Source organism: Dromiciops gliroides, chromosome 5, assembly GCF_019393635.1.
Source record: "Dromiciops gliroides isolate mDroGli1 chromosome 5, mDroGli1.pri, whole genome shotgun sequence".
NCBI lineage: Eukaryota > Metazoa > Chordata > Mammalia > Microbiotheria > Microbiotheriidae > Dromiciops > Dromiciops gliroides.
In genome coordinates, this window is record NC_057865.1 from 180,924,341 (window position 1) to 180,948,946 (window position 24,606).

Consider the following 24,606-nt stretch of genomic DNA (forward strand, 5'->3'; position numbering starts at 1 on the left):
CTGAACCCGCTCCCCGGGGGAGCCAATCGCGAAGCATTTTGTTCCACGTCGTAGGCTTTGGTCCGCCCCTAGGACCAATCCGGGGAGGATGCTCTTTTTTGATTGGCTGCAAAGGTCGAGCCAATGATCGTGCGCCGTCGCGTTTGGCTGAGAAGAAGACTTCCGGCGGAGGGAAGCTTTCCTGAACCGCTGAGGGTAAGTAACTGGCTTGGGGTGGACATGCTTGGCTCTGCGGCCAAGCTGGACTCTGCTGTTTGTGGTCCGGGAGGGAAAATGGTATCCCCGAAGGTGCTGCTTTGGGCTCTTGAGGCGATCCTTCCTCCGATAGCAGCCGAGAAGCCTTGATGGGTCTGCGGTGCCCTCTCTGCCCACTCATCCCTTTCTCTCAGTCGGCGGCCGGGCCGGTGACTCATTGACTTGGCGGTCCTGGGTTTGGGCTAAGATTAGGGGAGCTAAGATGTTGCCGGAAGAAGCCGCCTGTGGCCCACCGGAATCTTTTGGGAAGGCTGCTTAGAGCAGGTTTTTGTGTTCCTCTCTGTTGGCTTGTTTGGGCGGGAAAGTCGCATATTTTTCACTTCAGGCACAATTTTAGAGAGCTCGGGTGCCACTTTTAAGAACTGTCAAAGTTGTGTTACTGATGCGTAAACGCACAACTTGGAGTGGTTTTCAGATGAACTGTTGTCCAGCTAGCCTCCTATGTCTTATACTTGTGAAATTGATTGTTACTTTGAGATGTTTTATTGATGTCTGTTTTCTAGATATAACCAAGGTTGTGCTGATAAATGATTAACAATCGGCTGTCAGGGCTTTGGGGGGTGGGATGAAGAGAAGTTCTCTGGATACGTATTTAAATTTAATCTACATTATTAACATTTTTTTCATTATTTTCCTAAGTCTAGACAACCAACTAATCAGTCGAGATCTGAGTTGTCATGTTTGCCAGTTTCAAAAAATGTAACCGTGGTCAAACCGCTAGATGTAACCTTGCTCTATCCCCTTTTACATTAAAAACTCTAGTAGTCGGGGGCAGCTAGGTGGTGCAGTGGATAAAGCACTGGCCTCGGATTCAGGAGGACCTGAGTTCAAATCCAGCCTCAGACACTTGACACTAGCTGTGTGACCCTGGGCAAGTCACTTAACCCTCGTAGCCCCGCAAAAAACAAAAAAGCAAAACAAACAAACAAACAAAACCCTCAACTAGTAAAGAAAATCACTTAAACAAAAACACTGTAAACTAATATGCAGCATTCTGTCAGTCTCCCACTTGTCTTCCAATAGAAGGAAAGTATATATATATATATTTTTTTTGTGTGTGTGAGGCAATTGGGGTTAAGTGACTTGCCTAGGGTCACACAGCTAGTAAGTGTAGTGTCTGAGGTCGGATTTGAACTCAGGTCCTCCTGAATCCAGAGCTGGTGCTCTATCCACTGTGCCACCTAGCTGCCCCGAAAGTATATTTTTAAATCTGTTCTCCCTGAAGTTTACAGTGTTCTCATTATATCTATTGTATGCAAATGACCCCCAAATCTACACATATATATCTCTTATATCTCCTCTGAATTCCAGTCCCATATATCTGTTTTTTAGACATCTCCATGTGAATAGAAATGTTTCCCATAGGCATCTCAAATTAACTCTAAGGCAGAACTCTTTCACCCCCAAAATCTAACTCTCCTTTCTAAAGTCGTTTTTACCCCCTATTCAACCCAGGACTCTATTCAACCTGTCAAGATCTTTTTGATTCCTGACTCTGCTATTCAATATAATAATTATTCCTCTCAGGTTTGTGTCATTTGTAGATTTGATAAGCATGCTATCTAAGTGCTTGTTAAAAATGATAGGGGCAAGCGTGTATCCATGAGACTTTCCATTAGAGATCTTTGTGGAATCATTAATCATTAGTTTTGGGGTCCAGTCATTCAACTAATTTTCAGTCCATCTAATTGTGCTATTGGCTAGTCTACAATTCCATCTTTTCTCTAAGAGTAGTATGAAAGATTATAAAATTATTTGCTAAAATCTAGGTTAATTATATTAAATGTTCCCTTGACTAGCATTTCAGTAAGTCTGTCAAAAAAGGAACTGAACTTTTCTTTCTTTCTTTCTTTTTTTTTTTGCAGGGCAATGAGGGTTAAGTGACTTGCCCAGGGTCACACAGCTAGTAAGTGTCAAGTGTCTGAGGTCAGATTTGAACCCAGGCCCTCCTGAATCCAGGGCCAGTATTTTATCCACTGTGCCACGTAGCTGCCCCTGACCTTTTCTTTTGATGAAACCATATTGATTCTGTGATTACTTCTTACTTTTTTAGGTATTCACTAGCCATCTCTTTAATTCTAGAATTTTGCCAGGTTAGCAAAGTCAAGATCGCTCCATTTTTTTTCCCTTAAAAAAAATAGAGCATTTTCTTTTTTCCAGTCCTCTGGTACCTTTCCAATTCTGTATGATCTTTTCAGGATCACTAATTGTGCTCAGCATTCAAACCTGCCGGTTATTTCAGTACCAAAGGATGTTCCTCTAGACCTTGTGTTATGAATTCATCAAGAGCATTTAGGTGCTCTCTTTTCTGTCTATGTATCTTGCATATCAATTTTCTACTAGTGTTTTTTATTCCATTCCATTTTAGGTCAGAGAGCATTTTTCTTGGCAGCTAAAATAGTAGCAAAATTAGAAATGAGCAGTACCTGCTTTTTTCCCCTAGTCTTCCTAGGCAGCTAGTTTCCTTTGTGTTGTGCACCTTGAGCAGCAGTGTCCTGTACCATCTTTGATCCCCATAGTTTCCTAAGTATTTCAGTGACTTTTGATTATGTTGGTATGGCAACACCCTCTACAGATATTGATTATAACTTATCTATAGCTTTTAGTCATAGGGAGTTAAATGACTTGCCTATGGGAATACACTAGTAAGTGAGAAACGACGCTTCAACCCAAGTCTTCCTGACTTAGAATCCAGGACTTTGTATATTATGCTTCCTAACTTAAAAAAAAAAAGAAACAAACAAAAAAACTAATTTATACATCCTTAACTCCAAGAGAGGTAGCTAGATAGACATGAAAGGATTTTGATCTTTGTTAGTAGACCAGAGCTAGGTGTATATGTGATATATAGCTATGAGGCCTCAGTTTAGTCTATGCCTTTTTGACTTTCTTTACTTTTTACTCTTGTTCCAGTATATTTTTTGCTTTTCTCCCTTATGTTTAACTTTGCATTGAAGTCACCCAATTTTAAAGCACATACTGATTGAATTTGGAGGGCCTTATTGAATTTTTTGTAGCATTTCTTTATTTCTTCATCCTCTGCAACAGATGGTGTGAACTACAGTTGTGTTCATGCTGGTCATTTTCCAAATACTTCTCATGACTACTACAATATGAGATGACCAAATGCCTCATGAGATCATTTTTCTTGTCCTTCAATGCATGAAAAATCATATACTGCTAACTCCTTTATTTGTCTTTGCAGGGACAACCTCTGAGCCACCCTTATCTTTAGCTGAAACTTTTCTGTCTTCTGGTTTCATTTATAACAAGAATGTCAGAATTGACAAGATTCCGTTCCTCAGGTAATATGTCCTCTTGTTCATTTGTGTGAGTCTTAGCACCCTTTGTCCCCTTTTTTGCCACTTTGCTAACATCACAGCAAACTATCACACAGGATTGGGGGACCATTTTACATTTTTCTGTGTTTCATGGGTTACCAACTGATTTGTGCAATGGCCCCTTTTTTCTTCCTAGTGGATAGTCTTGAATAGTATAGGGGAATCTGGGTCTTTTTTCTTAATTTAGCTGATTTTAATGTATTAGTATATTTTATTTTTAATGAAACATGGTTTTCATTTGCAGTACAAGCCTTTATCTACCTATGGAAACATCTTTTATTGTAGACTGATTTACCATCGCCACAGCAAAGTAACTTCATTGTAATCAAAAGGTCTGTTGCCTTTTCTGTTTTTCATTGTGTTAATATTAATATGGGATAATAATATCAACAATCCTGTCTCTGCCCAGACAAGTACTAGGATCTTTGATTGTTGGTAGGCAACTGTAGTTTGGTCTTTAGTGGGAGAACAGTAATCTCAAGTACATGAAGTGACTGGGAAGCGATAGTCCTTGAGCAGTGTTTTGGAGGAGGGAAGAGGATTTTCTTACATCTTCACTAACTGGGAGAGGAATCCTCAGCTGGAGGAGCATTTCTTAATGAAGGACTATTTGTAAGTTAGGAACTATTCACATATTATTCATTCACATTCATTCACATATTCATTTTCTAATGCTTATCAGTGAGAATACCATTAATGCATAGAACATGCCTTAAAAAATTTATTGATAAGTCTTTCTTTTTTAGAAAGAACTTCAGGGATTGATTGTAAAACAGTTTGAAAATGGAATCAGTTTCAGGTGGGTTGAAATAATTACTTTTTAAAGTTCTGTTTTATTTTTAAATCTGCCTGCTTCAAATTTAAACATGCAGAAACATTTTGCTGATCACAAGCAATAGTCATCATCAGTGCTATCAGGAGGACATACTGAATGTGGACTTGGCTGTTGACTTGGGTGCCCATGATATGTGAAAAGTCTGTATGGGCCTGAGCTCTCAGGCTCATACAATATTGTGAAATGATGCATGCAGGCCCATTCTGCTGTCCTGATGACTAGGCTGGAGGTAGTGATAAAAAGAGGATGCTTAAGTTTTAAGAGCCTAGGCCTTGTCCTTCATTTTTCTCCCCTGAGTTTATATTATTATATATTCAGATTCTCTAAGCCTGTAAACTATTCCTGAAAAGTAAGTTAGGTTAATAGGATAATTATTATGAATAACTGCCTCAGAACTAAATGGCTTTTTTTGAACAGCCCAACCTGTTGACTTTGTGTATTTATTCAACAGATGTTTATTAAGCTGCCTGTATTATATTAGGCACTGGGGAATACAAAGATGAAACTGGAACAATCTCTTCTCGCAAGGAACTTATATTCTGTTAAGGGGGAACATCAATATAGTTAAGCAAATGCAAAATGGATATTAAGCAATTTCCCAGCAGTGAAGAAGAGTGCCCTAGCAACAGAGTTTAGGGTAGGCCTCATGTAGCACATATTATTTGAGCTGAGCTTCAAGGGAAGCTAGAGATTCTATGAGGTAGAACTAAGGAGAAAGTACATTGCAGTCATGAAGGACAGTGTGTGCAAAGGTACAGAAATGGGGATATGGAATGGTATACATGGGGAACAGGTAGGCGGGCTTGTTTGGCATATATCGAACAGAGAGTCTACGAATGTACAATAACTCTGGAAAGGTAGGCTGGAGCCAGATTGTGAAGGACTTTGAATGCTAAATGGAAGAGTTTGTATTTTTATCCTACAGACAATGAGGAGCCAGTGTAACTTTTTTTTTTTTGCCAGACAATGAGGGTTAAGTGACCTGTCCAGGGCCACATAGCTAGTAAGTATCAAGTGTCTGAGGTTGGATTTGAACTCAGGTCCTCCTGAATCCAGAGCCTGTGCTTTATCCACTGCGTCACTTGATTGCCCTTTGCCAGTGGAACTTTTTGAGAAGAATAATGACATGGTCACACCTATGATTTAAGACTATCAATTTGTAAGCTCTGTGGAGGGTGGATTGGAGAGGTAAGAGTCTTGGAGCAGGAATACTAATTAGGAGACCATTGCAATAGTCCAGGCCTTAAGATAAAGTGGATCTGAACTGGGGTGGTGACTAAGTGAGTAGAGGAAAAAGGAAGAATGTGAGAGATGTAGAAATATAATGAATAGGACTTTGCAGCTGATTGGATATTTGGGTTGAAGGAGAATGAATATTTAATGATGACTTCAGGGAATGTCCTGGATGGCTGGAATGATGGTGTACCCTCACCAGAAAAGGGAAGATTTTTAGAAAGAGGAGAAAGTGTACAACTACAAGTAATGAGTTTGGTTTTGGACTTGTTAAGTTTAAGATATTTATGGTACATTAATGTTCAATAGGCATTTGGAACGTGGGATTAGAGCTCAGAGAAATTAGGGCTGGATATTTAACTCTGTGAGTCATTTGCATAAACATGCTAGTTGAGCCCAGGGGAGCTCTGAGATCATTAAAGAAAAAATAGAGAAGGTGGCACTACATATAGGGGTTGAGACATGGATTATGATCCAGCAAAGGAGACTAAGGAGTAATTAAACAGGAAGGAATAGAACCAGGAGAAATCAATAGCATGAAAACCTAGGGAATAGAGAGTATCCAGGAAGAAAAGGAGGGTGACACTGTTTCTGCAGAAAAGACAAGAAAAATGAGGACTGAGAAAAGGCTGGTTGTATTTGGCAATTGAAAGATCATTAGTAACTTTAGAGGAAACCGTTTCAGTTGAGTGCTTAGAAAAGAAACTAGATTACAGGGGATTAAGAGGAGAGAAAGTGGACAAATATGTATTGACAACTTTTTCTCAGAGTTTGACTGTGACAGGGAGGAGAAATGTAAGCAGATATCTTGAAACTGGCACTACAAAAGGTCATCCAAGGCAATGTCTTGTTTATTTTGTAGTGTAGCTATTATTATGTTATCTTAAAATTATATAGCATCAGTTAGTATCAGTGAAATTGAGATTGAAGGGAAGTAAAACTATGACACTGATTACTTTGTATGCCTTTATTTTGATACATTGGAAAACATCAAGGATACCTTTTAATAGTTTTCCAATTGTCAATTGAATGAACTTTTATAGGAGAACCTTCCCTTCTCTGTTACATCTTGCTGACTTCAATGTTCATATTGATTAGAACTATACAAGATGGCATTTATTTATTATTTTTTTTTAAAGATGGCATTTTCAAATTGGAGTTAATGAGGATATAATGAAAACCCTGGTAATAGTTTTTCTCTTTGTGCCTCTAGTACAAGGTTATAATCATGAACCCTATTTATCACTAGACTAATAAATATATAAACACATTGATGTGAAACTTAGTATTATAGTAGTTAGGTATGGAAGATTTTAAATAATTCCCTATGTTTTAAGGTGTAGTCATTAGAATATAGATGGTTTAGGAACTCTTTTTTTTTAAAGTGAGGCAATTGGGGTTAAGTGACTTGCCCAGGGTCACACAGCTAGTAAGTAAGTGTCAAGTGTCTGAGGCCAGATTTGAACTCAGGTACTCCTGACTTCAGGGCCGGTGCTCTATCCACTGTGCCACCTAGCTGCCCCCAAGTTTAGGAACTCTTGATTACCCTCTAACCTCATTTGGATAACTCTTCCTTTATTTGGCAGTCTCTCCATAGCTTGATTGCTGAGCAACATGTAATAAAATCTCTAGTACAGTTTGAAGTTTGATAAACTCATTATGGTCCTTGTGGAACTCTTTTCCTATAGAGCTAAGCGAGGAATTAGATGCTGTCACCAGTGAGCTACAAGCAATAGAGATTCAGATACAAGAACTTCTGGAAAGACAACAAGAGCTTATTCAGAAAAAGACCACCCTAAAGAAGAAAATAAAGGAATCTCTACAAGATTCAAGTGCTGGGGCAAGCTCAGAATTGGATTCTTCACCTGAGGGCTGGAACAAACAAGGTTTTACTTTTTATCTTGCTAGGGTTTTTTGTTTGTTTTGTATAAATGAAAGTTTAAAACACTGTATTTAGTATGATCAGTCTTCGAAAGGCAACTTTCAGAATATCAAAACAAAGTATTGAAATCAGTATGTAACAATTTTAGGGCATATCCCAAATTATTCATTATTATTATTTTACTAAATCTGAAATAGTTTATTTTCTCATTATTTGTTTCTTCTAAAAACAAACTATATAGAAAAAAAGTGTAGCCATTTAAGAATCCTGGTTAATTGGGTTCCTGTTAGTTGAGGTAAAAAAAAAATTGATAAACATTTATCAATTGCCTACTATGAGCAAAATATGCTAGGTTTCATTATTTCTCATTGCATCATACAACTTATATTGAAATGTTACTATCAGAACATTCCAAAGTAAAATAAAAAAATGTTTAATCATGGTTACCATACTTAGTATATTAATTGGGAGTTGCCAATATTTTTAGCCTTATCTGAATGAAAAAAAAACTTTTGTTCTACATTTATTTCATTGACTTTGTTTGAATGTTCCCTGAAATAATCAAGTTAGTCATAAAAAAAAAATCAATATTTAAAAAAAAAAGAGTGCCTCCCCAAAAGTTAAAATTGTTTGTTGCACTTAGTTCATCTGAATTTTGTTAATGAATATTGCTTACAAAAATCTATTTTAGAAAAACACCCATTTGATTATTTTGTTTTAAGTATTTTAGTGTATAGAATTTATTTTGTGTCTTTTTCATCCTAGATTATCCGTGGTCTGGGAAAGTTAAAGATGCCATGCAGAATGTCTTTAAACTGGACAAGTTTAGGCCTCTACAGCTTGAAACTATCAATGTAACAATGGCTGGAAAGGAAATATTTCTTGTGATGCCTACTGGGGGTGGAAAGAGCTTGTGTTACCAGTTACCAGCTGTCTGTTCTGAAGGTACGTGAAAGAAAAATTAACTAAAATTGGGGGGGTTGATTTTGTTTCATAATAGTTTGTAAATAGCTTTAAAATAATTTATAAATAATGTACTAATTTTGCAAAATTTGTTATTGAGTGCATCTCTGCAGAAATTTGCCTACTAGTTTAGTTTTTTTATATCAATTTTAGTGATTTTTTTCTTCTTATGAAAGTGTTTTTATGTAGGACTTAAAACATAACTAGTAGAAGGCAGCAAGGTAGAGTGGAAAGAGACCAGGGCTTTGAAAACTTGAGTTTGAGTCACAGCTCTGTTTGACATTGAACAAGTCATAAAACTTTTCTGATACTTTTTTGTCACCTATAAATTTGGGATGATGTTATCTATCTTCTTTATCTTACAAGATTGTTGTGAGAATCAGATAAAAGAGTATTTTGAAAACTGTAAAGCACTATATAAGTGTAGGATAGTTTAATTATTATTAGTCTTCCCTTAAAGTCCTATTCTGCTAATTTAACATGAAAGTAACTCTGGTTTCTGCAAGGATATGCCAATGGAGTGCAAGCTTTGGTAAATCCTACCAAGCTGGAAGGACGTAATCATATGTATGACATAATGATACATGTTGTCTGAAGACCAGTGGAGATATTTTGGAGAGGCTCCAGGCTCATCATTAGAAGGGGCAGCAAGGTGGCACAGTGGATAGAGTGTTGGGCCTGAAATCAGGAAGACTTATCTTCTTGTGTTCAAATCTGGCCTTAGACACTTTGTGACCCTGGGGGCAAGTCACTTATAACCCTGTTTGCTCCTCATCTGTAAAATGAGCTGGAGAAAGAAATGGCAAGCCGCTTTAGTATCTTTGCCAAAAAAACTGCAAATGGGGTCATGAAGAATTGGACCTGACTGAGAGAACTGAACAATATTAACATCATTAGGGGACTGACCATCAGATAATTTTTTTGGTTATAAGAACTCATGAAGACAATATTAAATTTACATTCTGCATCAGTGAAGGAAGTATGTGCATTGTTTAAATTCTGGAATCCTGAAGTATTGAGGTAAGTATTATGCTTATTAATATTGTTCAGAGTTTTTAGGATCATGTCAGCTATAGGAAGGAACATAAGAAAAGGCTATGGTTTTCAGAAAAAAACCCATTATTTAATTTTTACTTGGTCTCAAACCCAAAAGAAGTTAATGTAGACTGGTATGATGTATTAAATGCCACCATGAAACTAACACTTATAAATTTATAGGTGGCTGTTTTTTGTTTTTTTTTTGCTTAAGCTGTAGGCTCTTCATGAATGCCCATCTATATAGCATCTTAAAAGTTTGATCCAAAGATGTTATTGGCATGACCAATACTATATTGAAATATTACTGGCTATAAGTTAAGCATTAAAAAATATTAGTATTTGGAATATGAGACTACATTGGAAAACCGATAAAGCAAGAGAAATGAACAAATACTAAGACTTCTGCATAATTTTCAGGTTTTTGCCTATTGGCCTATAATTATTTAGCTCATATCCCAATAGCACACCATGGAACTTGTGAAGTTTAAAGCAGAAATGTTTTCTTTCAGGTTTCACACTTGTGATCTGTCCTTTGATTTCTCTTATGGAAGATCAGTTAATGGTTTTAGAACAATTGGGAGTTTCAGCTACTATGTTAAATGCTTCCAGCACTAAGGTATGTTTGGATAGGTATTAAAGGTGGGTTCATAGTCTCTTGTTCCTCTAAAGGTATAAAGTGGTAACTTGTTATTATTAGAATTCTATAGTGTTTAAGGGCTAAAATTCTAGCTAGTCTGTCTAAAATATCTAATGAGTGGTCGCCAATAAATTATAAGCTTTAGCAAGAGTTAGACTTTTAAGCATTTATTAAGGAGAATAAGAATTTGGTAAAGAGAGAGAAAGGCCTAGATTCCTATCTATTAAAGGGAGAGCACATTTCTAGCTCCCTTCTCTGCCAGCGTCCCCAGGAAAAAGAGCGAGACTGAGCGCCAGTCTCTTCCTTCCTCCTCCCACTAGTCCGCGTCACTTCCTGACTCCTGAAGAAAAGACTCCTGGTCTTGCCCTCAAAGACCTTCCCTTCATGGGCAGAACTCTTCTACAGTAAGTATCCAGCAGGTGGCGTTATTCCAATCGTTACAATAGTAACAACTAGTGATACGTAATAATGCAATAAACAAATTAAAAATATTTTATAGGCAAGGTAGCCTGCTCTTATGTAGTTTATTCTGTTTTGGAACTAAATGCATATGCATCATAAAAAATTTCCCACTTATTTTTGCCATTCTCCTATGCCCATCCACCTCTTTTACAAGAGGTTTGATGAAGTTGATCTAAAACCTATTTGGATTAAAAATACCTTCTAGATGGGGGTTCTTGGGCTTTTTTTGTATCATTGACCCCTTTGTCAATTTGATGAAGTCTATGCATGCCTTCTCTCAATAACGTTTTTAAATAAATGAAGAAAATACAAAATTTCAGTTAGAGGCTAGTGAAAATTAAGACGTATTATTTTCCTCATCTAAGTTCACAGATCCCTTGAAATCTATCCAGTGACCCCTTGGAAGCCTGAGGACCCAAGGTTAAAAACACCTGTTGCTCAGTTTATTCCTCTTTCAGTACTTCTAAAGCAGGAATTCTTTAACTTTTTTGTGTTTAGTGAAGCCAGATGCCTTTTTAGAATATTTTTAAATATGTAAAATAAAATGCACAGGATTACAAAGGAAACCAATTATATTGAAACAAATTTATCAAAATGCTGGGGGGTGGGGGGAGGGAGGTCACAGACCCCAGGTTAAGAACTGCTGATAGAGATTTTTCTTGACAGAATTAGAGTCTGGCTGCTGATAGGCTGCTGAGTAAGCAACATGGAGAGGAAAGGTGATGAAAGTGGTGTTATGAGGCTTTTGACCTGTTCTTTAAATGTAATTAATTTCTTAAAAAAGCCATCTCCCTATACCCTTTGTGTATTACATGTCTTTCAGTTGTCATATATTATTTTATAATACATGTTTATGTCATATTGAGTTAGACTATGAACCCCAGGCCATGGAACCTGCCTTAATTCAGTCTTTGTATTTCTCTCAGCATCCAGCACAAAGCTCTGTATGTTGTAGACATTTTAAGAATATTTTTAAAAACTATTTTGAGGGGGCAGCTAGGTGGCACAGTGGATAAGCACCGGCCCTGGAGTCAGGAGTACCTGAGTTAAAATCCGGCCTCAGACACTCAACACTTACTAGCTGTGTGACCCTGGGCAAGTTATTTAACCCCAATTGCCTGTCCTAAAAAAAAAAAAAGTATTTTGAATGAATAAGATTTTATCAACTGAAATTCTGCTGAGGATGTGTTAGAAGAACCTGAATTATATAATAAGGAATGTTTTGTTTTTTTTTTGTTTTTTAAGTGAGGCAATTGGGGTTAAGTGACCTTAACTCCTGACTCCAGGGCCGGTGCTCTATCCACTGTGCCACCTAGCTGCCCCATAAGGAATGTTTTTATGATAGTAAACTATAATATGTAGTAATAGTGGTGGTGGTGGTGATAGTAGTAATAGTAATAAATTATAATAACAAATACCTTTACTAACCATTTTAGCAAAATAGATCAGTAGGGTTTTAAAATTTCTGTTTCCTTTTTACAGGAACATGTGAAATGGGTTCATGCTGAAATGGTAAATAAAAACTCTAAGCTAAAGCTCATTTATGTTACCCCAGAGAAAATTGCTAAAAGCAAAATGTTTATGTCAAGGCTGGAGAAAGCCTATGAAGCAGGAAGATTTACTAGAATTGCTGTGGATGAAGTTCATTGCTGTAGTCAATGGGGACATGATTTCAGACCTGGTATGTTTTATCTACCTATGTTTAATAATAATCATATAGTCAATGGTAATAAAATATATGCCAGAAAAATACTTTCCTTCAATAGCCTACTGGTTGGTCTCCCTGCCTCATTTTTCCCCATTCTAGTTCATCCTCCATTCAGTTGTCCAATTGATCTTCCTAAAGTACAAGGCTAACTATATCATACCCTAGTCAGTAAACTCTGGTGGGTCTCTTACCTCCAGCTCAATGTTTGGCTTTTAAAGCCCATTATAACCTGATCTCTTCCTAACTTTTCTGTATTTCTTACACTTTACTCGCCTCCATATACTCTACAATCCAGTGATACTGGCCTCCTTGCTGTTCCACTTATAAGATATTCTACATTTTTCTGACTGTCCTCCATGCCTGGCATGCTATTCCTCCTTAGTTCATTCTCCTGGCTTCCCTGGCCTCCTTCAAGTCTCACCTTCAGCAAGAAGTCTTTTCCAATCCCACTGAATGCTACTGCTGTTCCTCTGAAATTATCTCTAATTTATCCTTTATATATTTTGTTTGTACATAATTGTTTATGTGTTATTTCCCCCATAAGATTGTGAACTTCTGGAGGGTAGGGACTGTCTTTAGCTTTTTTATCCCTAGCACATAGTACAGTTTCCTCACAGATATTAAGTGTTTTATAAATGATTGTTGATTGACTTCTGAATCTACCTTATTATCTCTACCCCACATCTTTCCTTTTTTTTTTTTTTTAACAAACGAGAATACAACATTTTGAAAGAAAAGGATATTTTGTCAGAGGCCTCACTAAACTTGGCCAGAAGTAAGTTTTTCCTTAGCTTTTGATGTTTGACTTCTGACCAAGAAACTCTTCCTGAAGAACTAGTTAAATTAAATTTTGGAGGCAAATACTACTTAGTAACTGAGTAACTTAACAGCCGAGGTGGCCAAGTGGATAGAGAAGCAGTGTTTAGGCATAAAAGGACAATGATATTTGTGTTACCTACTTCACAGGACTGTTGTGAGGAAGGTGCTTTTTAGAATCAAAAGCACTAGAGAAAAGTTAATAATAATTATGTACTCATGGAAATCAACAATAATTATATTATTTCATGCATTGTTACATTATGTGACCTACTTTAATTCTTGCAGGTAGAGGATACCTTTAACAGATTTTTTTTTCCCATTTTTCCCCCCAGATTATAAGGCACTTGGTATCTTAAAGCGGCAGTTTCCCAATACATCACTAATCGGTTTAACAGCAACTGCTACCAATCATGTTTTGAAGGATGCTCAGAAAATTTTATGTGTTGAGAAGTGCTTTATATTTACAGCATCTTTTAATCGGCCAAATCTTTATTATGAGGTATGTAGCTTTTATGTTAATTTAATATTCTTCATGAAATTTGAGTGGAGTAGACTTTTGTATTTTTTGACATTACAAGTACTTGTGTGTGTGTGTATGTGTGTTTATATATCTATCATATGTATATGTATATGTATATGTATATGTATATGTATATGTATATCTATATGATTGCTGTGACTAGGGAATGAACAAATATTTAAGACAACTTTTCAGATAGTTTCATGTGGAACCTGGGAAGCTCTCTAGTCATACCCATAGCTGGATAAAGTATTCCTTCTACAACATACCTAATAAATAGTGTCTAGGTTTGCCTGAACTTTTGTGAAGATCATTACCTTTCTCTTTCCCAGGCCTTTCATTATACTCTTGGATAGCTCTAATTGTTAGGAAATTCTTCCTTAAGTCAAGCCAAAGTCATCTTTGAAGAGAGCAGTTTCTGTTGAGTTCTGGGGTTGGAAGCTAAATGACAAGGGATTGAAAAGTGAAGTGGATATGAGAGTAATGGAGGTAGTGGATGTGAATAACTTTTTGGGAATTTTACTCTGAAAGGGAGAAGAGATGATTGAGGGAATAGAAGGTCAAATGAAGTTTTTTGTTTTTGTTTTAAGGATTGGAAGAGACCTGGGCATTTTTGTAGCAGCTGGGAAGGAATTAGTGGATGAGGAGAATTTTTTTTTTTTTTGGTGAGGCAATTGGGGTTAAGTGACTTGCCCAGGGTCACACAGCTAGCAAGTGTTAAGTGTCTAAGGCTGGATTTGAATTCAGGTACTCCTGACTTCAGGGCCGGTGCTCTATCCACTGCACCATCTAGCTGCCCCTGAGGAGAATTTTTAAAATGAGAGAGGGAGAGAAGAAATGATTAAGGTGTTAGCTATTTGATAGAACTTAAAGCAAAAGAAGAGAGAATGGAAGATAATGAAGAAGGCATGACTTTGTTCAGGAAATGTGCTACCTATAATTTATTTGTAACCAGATGGTTGAGGTTATGGATTTTTTTGATGGTTTTTCTTTCTTAGGTTATTTTTTTTTCTCTTGTGAATTTCTGGGCAATCCTACTAATATTTATCCTACATGAAGCTAGCCTTTGTGGTAGTTATAGCTTAGTGGATAAAGATAAGCAGTTTTCTTCCTACCCTTCCCTTTTCAGTTTAAAGCTCCTTTGGTGAAGATATGTAAGACTCCATGCAAATAACCAGCCCTTTTGAGGTAGACTCCATTCTTTGTTAGGAGCCCATTGTTCTTGTATTTTAAGTTGTAGCCTATAAATGTGTATATCTCTAATATATTACAATCATTTATTAGGCTAAATCAGACCTTGTGCTTTGCTAAAGACTATCAACTGAAACTAGTCTCGATTAGGAAATGCAGAAATAGGAGAAATTCAAATGTATGTAATTTAGACATGTTTTCTCTTTTGGGTAGGTTAGTAAGCCCTCTACAATGAGACCTCAGGTTACATGATGGAATTTCTTGGCTAAAGTATGAATATGCATTTCTTAGTAGTTCCCTGTTTAACTTTTGGTTATGCATTATACTTAAACGTAAACTTTAGACATCTTAAAATGTCCTTTAGGGGTACTACTCTATTTTCCATGATTTTAAGGTTAGTCTTAATAGATTAAATGTAGGTTTATTATCCCAAGAAGTGATTTCTTACAGAATTTCATGATCTAATGAATGTGACATCCTTAACTTCATAACTGGTTCTCTCTTTTGTGGTAAATTGCAAAAAATCATTCCTTAAAAGCATAATCCAAGGGGTGGCAGGAGAGAGCCATATGAGGTAAATAAAGAAGATTATATCTGCTGCGTTTATTAAAGTTTAGTAAGAAAAATGTAGTCAGGGTGATGACTGATAATTGTTACTAGTTTATTTTTTAAAGTTAATGTATTTTCTAGGTTCGGCAGAAGCCCTCGAACACTGAAGATTTCATCGAGGACATTGTGAAGCTCATTAATGGGAGATACAAAGGACAGTCTGGTAATATAGGAAAAATAACAACTTTGAAGACTTAGAAATGCCTTCCCTGTAAAAAGTGGTAACTGAAGTTGGTTGTTTACTAATTGGAAATTTAATGGATTGTAATTTTTGACATAATTTATTTTTTGCAAACTTAGAACGTGATTGTATAGTTTTACCCAGCTCAGTCATAGATTTTAGAAAACGTATATGGAATTGTTTGGATGCATCTTTTGTTTGTAGTAAAATTAGTTTCAGCTAGTTCATCTGGTTTCCTTATATGAATTATAATTAACAAACATTTATTGAACATGTATTATATGTATATTCCCTGTGCTAGGAACATATGATAAAAACGTTTAAGATAGTCCATGTTCTCACAGGACAGTCAAATATCAGAAGTAGGTATAACCATAAAAAGACAAAAAGCAATAGAGTAGTTTTTTTGACTGCCAAATGAATTGTATTGATGAATGCTACAACAGTTCTGAGAAGGAAATAATGTACGTTTAAAGGCTGGAGTGATGAGGGAAAGCGTTGAAGAAGTGGTGGCCCTTATCTTAGAACTTAAATAAAATCTGGAACTTATGTATTTAGAAGGCAAAGATAAATCTAAAGTATGGAACATATCAAGCAGAGACCAGAAGGAGTAATACCAGTTAGTGGACAACTGGTAATAGTGGACACATTAGTGTTAGTTAATGGACACTAGTGAAAATACACTAGATTTGAGGTGGTGGTAGAAAGAAAGATGAAAGAGGAAGACTTGAACCTGGGTGGGACCAGTGATGGTAAGGGGGTGTGTGAGATTCCAAGGGGGGAGATAGCTTAAGAAGCATTCCATTGTATTTTATGCTTGGTGTAAAGTTTTTCATAAGTTTAATTATTCCATATTAATAATGTACCTTTTTTATACCAGAAACCAAAAGTCTATTTCCTCTTATTCCAAATACTTCATTTGTATGTGGTCCAAAGTATCACTTATCTATTACACTAGTTTCTTCCTTCATATTCAGCATATGGATGATTTCATTTTAGCATTTTTTTTGTTTTTAAAGTAAAAATGTTTATTAAAAACCCAAATATAGTGAAAAAGAAAAGAAATGTCCCACATAGGCATGAAAGGAAAGAAATAATCCTTTCATTTAAATTTTTAGTGAATAATTCAGACCTTAGCTTCAACACTTATTCCATTGTGAAGTTACACATTCCAGATATCACCTGACAATTTAAAATTTTAGAATATTTTTAAATTGTGGAATTTGAGCCTAAGAAAGAACTACTAGGATTATTTCTCTGGGGACCAGAAGGCAGATAAGGCAAGAATCTAAGGTCAATACCTTAGAATGCAGGAAAGTGGACAGGCTGAAAAGAGTGAAAAATGGTAATTGATCCCAAAGGTTATCTGTCTTTACTAACTCAGCAAATAGGACAAGAAATGTTGTATACCCAGAAGTCTTGAGTTGGGTGGGAAATTAATTTTAGCTTTTAGGGACTCAGGAATGGGAATAATAAGATAAATAAAACAGACTCAATTCTCCTTTTTTGAGTGGATAAGTGAAATTGTTTATTTTCAAATGTTAAAACAATGTAGGTGGGGGCAGCTAGGTGGTGTAGTGGATAAAGTACTGGCCCTGGATTCAAGAGGACCTGAGTTCAAATCCAGCCTCAGACACTTGACACTTACTAGCTGTGTGACCCTGGGCAAGTGACTTAACCCTCATTGCCCCTCAAAAAAAACAAAACCAAAAACAAAACCAATATAGCATTGGGCTTCTCTATAGTTTTCCTTTAGCTAATATATTGTTTTAATTTGTCAGGATCTTTTGTAAATTTCCTTTTGACAAAGTTGCTTTTTTTCAGACAGACAGCCATTTATAATAATTTTTTGCATTTTTATATAGGAATCATATATTGTTTTTCACAAAAGGACTCTGAGCAAGTCACAGTTAGTTTACAGAAGCTGGGAATTCAAGCAGGTGCTTACCATGCAAATATGGAACCAAAAGACAAGACTCATGTTCATAAAAAATGGTCAGCAAATAAAATTCAGGTTAAGTATTTATTTATCAATAGAAAAATAAATGGACTTTGAAAATAATCTTATTTTTACCTAATAATTAAATTGTTGTGGGAATATTTCAGGTAGTAGTGGCAACAGTTGCATTTGGAATGGGAATTGATAAACCAGATGTGAGATTTGTTATTCATCATTCAATGAGCAAGTCTATGGAGAATTATTACCAAGAGAGTGGACGTGCAGGTATCATAAAATATGTATATCTAAGAGCTAAACACTATAAATGCAGAGCTTTGTGCTTAATGTAGTCTATACCAAAATATTTTTGTTATTCATCTTTAATTTTTAATTCAAGAGAGAATTAAAACAAATTTTTTTTTTGTTAGTTTTGTATCCAGGGTTATTTGCAAATATGGAAAATTTCAGCATATGTATTTGGCTATTGTTATATTTTCATATTTATAAATTCCTGCATCCTTAATTTACTAAGAAAATTTGTTTTCCTACCCTATTTTTAGCTATTAGCTTAATGTGTCACATGATTGGATTAGTTTACATTTTAGATTTAACGGTGTTAATTATTGAATAGAAGTTTCATTTATTTAATGATAACTACATAGATCACCTATCACATACTATAAGAGGTTTATAGCTGCTCAGTTCTCTGTTCTGTAAAAGGTTGCCAGTTTTCTTTCATTAAAGTTTTTTTCATGTTTGGGTTAAAACCAATTGTGTTTAATTTGGCATTAAGAGTAACATTTCTATTTAATATGTCATAGGTCGAGATGACCTGAAAGCTGACTGTATTTTATACTCTGGTTTTGGAGACATATTCAGAATAAGTTCAATGGTGGTAATGGAAAATGTAGGTCAACAGAAACTTTATGAAATGGTGTCATACTGCCATAATATACACAAGTAAGTTTTATTTTTACATTTATGAATATATGTATATATTTCATAATTTAGTAGTTAAAACTAGTCATTTATTCAATTATAATTTAGTAAGTGGCTCCTCCGTATCAGGCCCTTTGGGGGCTCTGAGGATACAAAGAAAAAAAATGAAACAATTCCTGCCTTTAGGCAGGAGCTCTATAATTTAAAAGTTTTATTGTAATTTTAGAATTGTATACATATGAATGAAATTATCCAGTGAGATAGATTGTAAAGTAGAAATCACTATACACATATCTATGAGTATATATGTTAAGGAACAAGTTAATGGAGCTTTTAAAGTAGTTCTTATTTTGGTTCTTAACAAGTGTGATGCTTAATAGCTATTGGGATTGTGTCTTATCTGTATCCCAGTTGACTTTATCTGTGTATTTATTTTCCCATTTCCAACTCTAAAGCAAAAATGGTTTGGACCCTTATTATCTGTCTTACAGCTCATCACTCTGTACTACTCAATTGGGATCAACAATGCTGTCCTATGAATCATTCTGGAATTGTTTATAAGGAACTAGAGACAGTGTATTTCTGTGGAATGTCTTGCCTATCTACTACTCAATTGTGTTTGTCCCAAAATCTACTTCAAATTTTGCCATAATTCAGGACTAAGAATTATTGTACAGGATTTGAGGGATGGCTAAGCTGAGGCATATAATTTCAAATAATTTTTTTTTTAATTCAGAGAAGCTTGACTAAGGCTAAAAGCAAAAAATTAACTTCTACTCAATTGCTGAGCTCATCATGTTTACTCTCACTTATACTAACCCAATAACTCTTTTAAGTTTGTCGATATCAAATTGTAAAGAAAATGAAAAAGATCTGAAAATATTTGGTTACTTTATTTAAATAAAACAAGTTTTTCCATTAGTCAGAACTGCAGATGTGTTTATAAACTAATACAGGATACTCCTGAAATTAAATAATTATGTATCAAATAATTGATACATAGAATCGAAATATTAGTATTCCATAGGAGGCTTTTTCCTGCTGCATGTAATACTCTGAGAAAAATAGGGAGTGGATTTTTTTTCTTTTTAGAACTTAAGTTTCCAATAAATCGTTCAACTGTTTTCAGTCATATCTGACTTTCTGTGACCCCATTTGGGGTTTTCATGGCAAAGATACTGGAGTGGTTTGCCATATCCTTCTCTGGCTCATTTTACAGATGAGGAACTGAGGCAAATGGCGGTAAGTGACTTGCCCAAGGTCACACAGCTAGTGTCTGAGGTTGGATTTGAACTTAGGTCTTCTTAGCTCCAGGTCTGGCTCTCTATCCACTGTTGCACCTAGCTGCTGCCCTCACTATCCCTCTCTCCCAACCCCCAGTAAATCTTACCTGAGGTATTAAAACTCAATTGTTGACATCAGAGATTTAGCAGAAAAAAATTATTTTTTCTGGTCATCACTTCATCTCTCTGGGCCATAGTTTCCTAGTAAAGTGCTATATTGCATTTCCCAGGTAGAATGTAAGCTCCTTGAGTCCAGGCTGTTTGATTTTTATCTTTTTTTGATTTTTGTTTTTTGTTTTTTTAGTGAGACAATTGGGGTTAAGTGACTTGCCCAGGGTCACACAGCTCGTAAGTGTTAAGTGTCTGAGGCTGGATTTGAACTCAGGTACTCCTGAATCCAGGGCCAGTGCTCTATCCACTGCGCTACCTAGCCGCCCCTAATTTTTATCTTTTTATCCCCAGTGCTTAGCATAGTGCCTAACATATAGTAGGCACTTAATAAATGTTTTTTGAATATTTTTATTTTGACAATTAAAAACAAAAGATAAACGTTTTAAAATTTATCACCTTACACCTTGAAATAGGTTTGCTTAGAGATCTTCATTAAGCTATTGGCTAATTTGTTTATCAATTCTATTTCTACTCTGTTTTCAGATGTCGCCGTATGCTGATAGCTCAACATTTTGATGAAGTGTGGAATTCAGCAGCTTGCAACAAAATGTGTGATAACTGCCGTAAAGACATTTGTGAGTTCATGGTAGATTTTTTATTTTTAAACTATGTAACATGATTTTAGCTTGGGACTGCTTATAGCAAACATTTCCAGGACATGAGGATTTTAGGGTGTGATCTGATAGTCAAAGAGGGAGTTTTGTTCTGGAAAAGTCTGTAGTAGCCAAAAACAAATTTTGAAATAAAGTTGAATAAGGATATCATTGATAGATTTTAGGAAATTCCCTTCCAAAATTGTGTTTGCCATAGGAGACAGTAAAAGTGAGCATCTTCAGATGGATTTTAAGTAAAGTTATGTAAAGAATAGAACTAACAAATAGGCATGGTAGGTATTACTTACTAACTACAGCCATTAAAGAGATTAAAAACTGTAGTGAGCCCATTCCAGTCAATTACTAATATATTCCTTTTTTTTGTTTTGGTGAGGCAGTTGGGGTTAAGTGACTTGCCAAGGGTCACATAGGTAGTAAGTGTCAAGTATCCAAGGCGGGATTTGAACTCAGGTCCTCCTGACTCCAGGGATGGTGCTCTATCCACTAATATATTCTTAAGCCAATACTTCATATATTTTCATAGTAGTTCTAATACTTATTCACTCTATATGGATATATCTTCCTTTGTAGCATTTGAAAAGAAGAATGTAACTGACTACTGCAGAGATTTAATCAAGATACTGAAACAAGCTGAAAAACTAAATGAAAAGCTAACACCATTGAAACTTATTGATGCCTGGATGGGAAAGGGTGTAGCAAAATTGAGAGTATCTGATGTTGTTTCCCCTAAACTTCCACGTGATGAATTGGAGAAAATTATTGCTTACTTCATCCTACAACAATATCTTAAGTATAAAAGAAAATTTATTTTGTATACTTTTTAAAAAAAAGCTTTTTAAAGATGCTATGAAAGGTTACTTGAACAAATTTAAAATACTCATAAGAACTTGATTCTTCTGAAAAAATTTCTTTGGAGATTTTAAAAACCATTACTTTAAGAGTTACCTTTAAAATGTCATCACATAATATAATAACTTTCATATATATTTATTACTTTTGTGACTCATTTCAAATGTCTTGATTGTGGACTTTTTCTTCCACAGAGAAGACTTCAGTTTCACAGCATATGCTACTATTTCATATTTGAAAGTAGGCCCTAAAGCTCATCTTCTGAACAATGAGGCACATATAATTACCATGAAAGTAAAGAAAGACATGAAAGGTTCTTTCAAGGTACTGTAAACAAATTTAAAATTCTTATTGTTTATTAAGAATATCCTCTTAAACACAGGAGTAATTATTTTAAGCTTTAGAAAGGTAGAGAGCATTTCTTATGTCTGTCCCAGAACTTTAGCTCAGTGCTTGGTAAAGATTTCATTTTACCTTATTAACAAAGTACTGTTTGAGGCTTAGAAGACAAAATTTCTTTTGGAAGAGATAATAGGCCATTGTTTTTGCTTAATTTACAAGGCTACTTGAAGGTGAAAACCTATTTTAGCTTTCTGTAGAGCTGCTGAATAATTTAACTCCCTAGTACCAGCTTTTGTATGTTTGAGTCTGTTGCTATCTCCAGATAACATAATCCCAAAACATACTGGTAATAAGATCAGCATAATTGAGTGGCGCCTATGTAACTGTGATGCTTAATAACAAAAGTTCTTTAAATACCTTTATGCTAGCCTGTTTTGAGAGTGGTAACATTTCAATGTACTAATGATGCAAAGGTATTCATTATATATTATCTAACTACAATTTTTATAGGGTAAAACAATTGAATTTTAACCAGTATCATTTTCTGGACCTACAGGTTGAATTACCTCAGGTTTCTAATTCTGAAATGGTGACAAAGATGGAAGAAATGCATTCGGGTAACTTCCAGAATATAGATGTAAAGAAGGGTGGAAGTGTGCTTAAACAACCCCATTCAGAGATTCCAAAGGCAAAGAAAAGGAAGCTAGATGACTAAATTTTCCAAAAGAAGCAAAGTTGCACCTCACCTCAACAAAAGATTAATTTTTGAATTGTTTCCTTTTATGTACATGGAACTACATTTTCAGAACCTTAAGCAGTCTTTGGATGAACAATTTTTATACTTTTTGAAATATTGCTGATTTAAGATTATGAACCACTTGATTTAGAAAACAGAAAACTATCCAATATAATGAAATTTAAAAAAAATGTAAATTTTTAGAACACTGTTGAACGTCCTGAATATATAACATTCACTCAACTGCCATAGCTAGCACTATTATCATACCGCTTATGTGTGTACTAACACACTAAAGGTTATCAGTGTAGTGGCAGAAAAAGCACTGGCTTTGGAATCAGAGAACCTGGACACAAACGTCACTTCTCATGCTTACTACCTGCATGAGAGTTCTTTCGCCTATAAAATGAAGGGAGATTGGATAGATTAGTGGTGTCAAACTCAAACAGAAAGGAGGCCACTAAACTGCATATAAAGATCCCAGCAGGTACATATTGACTTAGAAAAACCACATATTAACATTATGCTTTATTCTATTTTTATTTTACCTTGTTAAGCATTTCCCAATTACATCTTAATCTGGTTTGGACCACATGCTTCCCCATCTTCCTCCCCTTGTTGATATTCTCATATTCAAAGATAATAAATATGCCTTATAATATCAAGAGGCTCCAGAGCGTTTGTTACTGTTGTTATAGGTGTAAAGCAAAAGAGCTCCATTATGATCTAATGCAAAGCTTCTTAAACTGGGTTGTGACCCCATATGGGGTTGCATAACTGAATATGGGGGGGTTGTGAAAAATTTGTTAACAGTAAAAGGTTATGTATACCTATTTTATATACCTATATACTTGGGGCGGTGTGAAAAGGGGTTGCAAGTGGAAAAAGTTTAAGAAGTCCAGATCTAGAGCAGCTAAAATAAGTTATTTGATTAAAAACTTTAAAATGGCACTATTTAAAAGAACATTTCTTGCTAATTAAGTTTGGAATATTCTTGTCATATATCTATTTGACAAGCCCCCTTGTTAAATCCTTTTTGATAGTTTCAGCTTTTAAATTGATTTTTAAAAAGTAACTCCTTTATATCAGTAGTTTTTTTAACACATTATCCAATAAAATAGATGGCTGATAAATATCTGAGTGCACGATATCCAGAGTATCAAAGTATATCACAGTTCGTTAACTGTATCATCTGATAAACTAAATTGATGACAAATATTTGTGTAGTCATGATGTTCAAAGTATCCACTTATAAAGGAACCTCTAGTTTAGTAGAGATGAAACAAGTAGTTTATTTAGTTAGAAGTAAGTAATACCTGTTACAGAACATGAATTGTTTTTTTTTTTTTTAAGTGAGGCAATTGGGGTTAAGTGACTTGCCTAGGGTCACACAGCTAGTGTTAAGTGTCTGAGGCCAGATTTGAACTCAGGTACTCCTGAATCCAGGGCTGGCGCTCTATCCACTGCGCCATCTAGCTGCCCCCAGAACATGAATTTTTAAAATGGTAGATGCAGGTGGGATTCCACAACTGACTAAGAAGTGCCTTTAGAGATTAGCAGGGATGGAATGGCTCTGGTCAGCTAAAAATTGTTTTCAGTTCGTTGGACTTTGCATAATTTATTTTTCTAAAAGGGGTGGCTAAAAATTCTAAATATGAATTTACTAAGAAATTCAAAAGTAAAATGAGAAGAGTGATAAATTAGTTAAAAAAAATTGGGTTATATGATTACTGAGTGAATTTGCATTGCTGGAATGGAATAGGATGTTCTGATTTTCAAAGAAGGAAAGAGAATAGAGTTTGCAAAGGAAAGGCCAATGAATTAGACTTCAGTTCCTTGCAAAAAACCAAACCAAATCAAACCCCTATTTATTAGAGGTACAGCTAGGTGGCACAGTGGATAGAGCACTGGGCTTGGAATCAAGAAGACTCATTTTCATGAGTTACAAATCCAGCCTCAGACACTTTCTAGCTGTGTGGCCTTGGGGCACACTTACCTCAGTTTCCTCTTTTGCTAAATGAGCTGGAGAAGGAAATGGCAAACCACTCCAGCATCTTTG

The 24,606-nt window shown here is 35.5% G+C and overlaps 1 protein-coding gene across 2 annotated transcripts; it reads left to right on the plus strand.

The window, feature by feature from the left end:
* Positions 1-113: 113 nt before the first annotated feature.
* RECQL (RecQ like helicase) lies at positions 114-24,473 on the plus strand. 2 transcript variants are annotated; one of them, XM_043968493.1, is made up of 17 exons: positions 114-195; positions 3,461-3,560; positions 3,841-3,928; positions 4,343-4,395; positions 7,353-7,550; positions 8,312-8,491; positions 10,057-10,163; positions 12,129-12,327; positions 13,506-13,672; positions 15,575-15,656; positions 17,540-17,688; positions 17,781-17,898; positions 18,435-18,573; positions 20,490-20,581; positions 21,191-21,410; positions 21,664-21,793; positions 22,368-24,473. In XM_043968493.1, the coding sequence occupies exons 4-17, from the start codon at positions 4,380-4,382 to the stop codon at positions 22,524-22,526; spliced, it is 1,956 nt and encodes a 651-aa protein (XP_043824428.1). In that variant the 5' UTR covers positions 114-195; positions 3,461-3,560; positions 3,841-3,928; positions 4,343-4,379; the 3' UTR covers positions 22,527-24,473. The 2 variants fall into 2 exon arrangements, with proteins under 2 accessions (XP_043824428.1, XP_043824429.1); XM_043968494.1 differs by lacking the exon at positions 114-195 and adding an exon at positions 204-519.
* Positions 24,474-24,606: the final 133 nt, after the last annotated feature.

Excerpts from the sequence above, each read along its gene's own strand:
- RECQL (XM_043968493.1), top strand. Across the intron at positions 8,492-10,056 it reads ACCAGCTGTCTGTTCTGAAG|GTTTCACACTTGTGATCTGT; the intron begins GTACGTGAAAGA and ends GTTTTCTTTCAG. Across the intron at positions 17,899-18,434 it reads CCAAGAGAGTGGACGTGCAG|GTCGAGATGACCTGAAAGCT; the intron begins GTATCATAAAAT and ends AATATGTCATAG.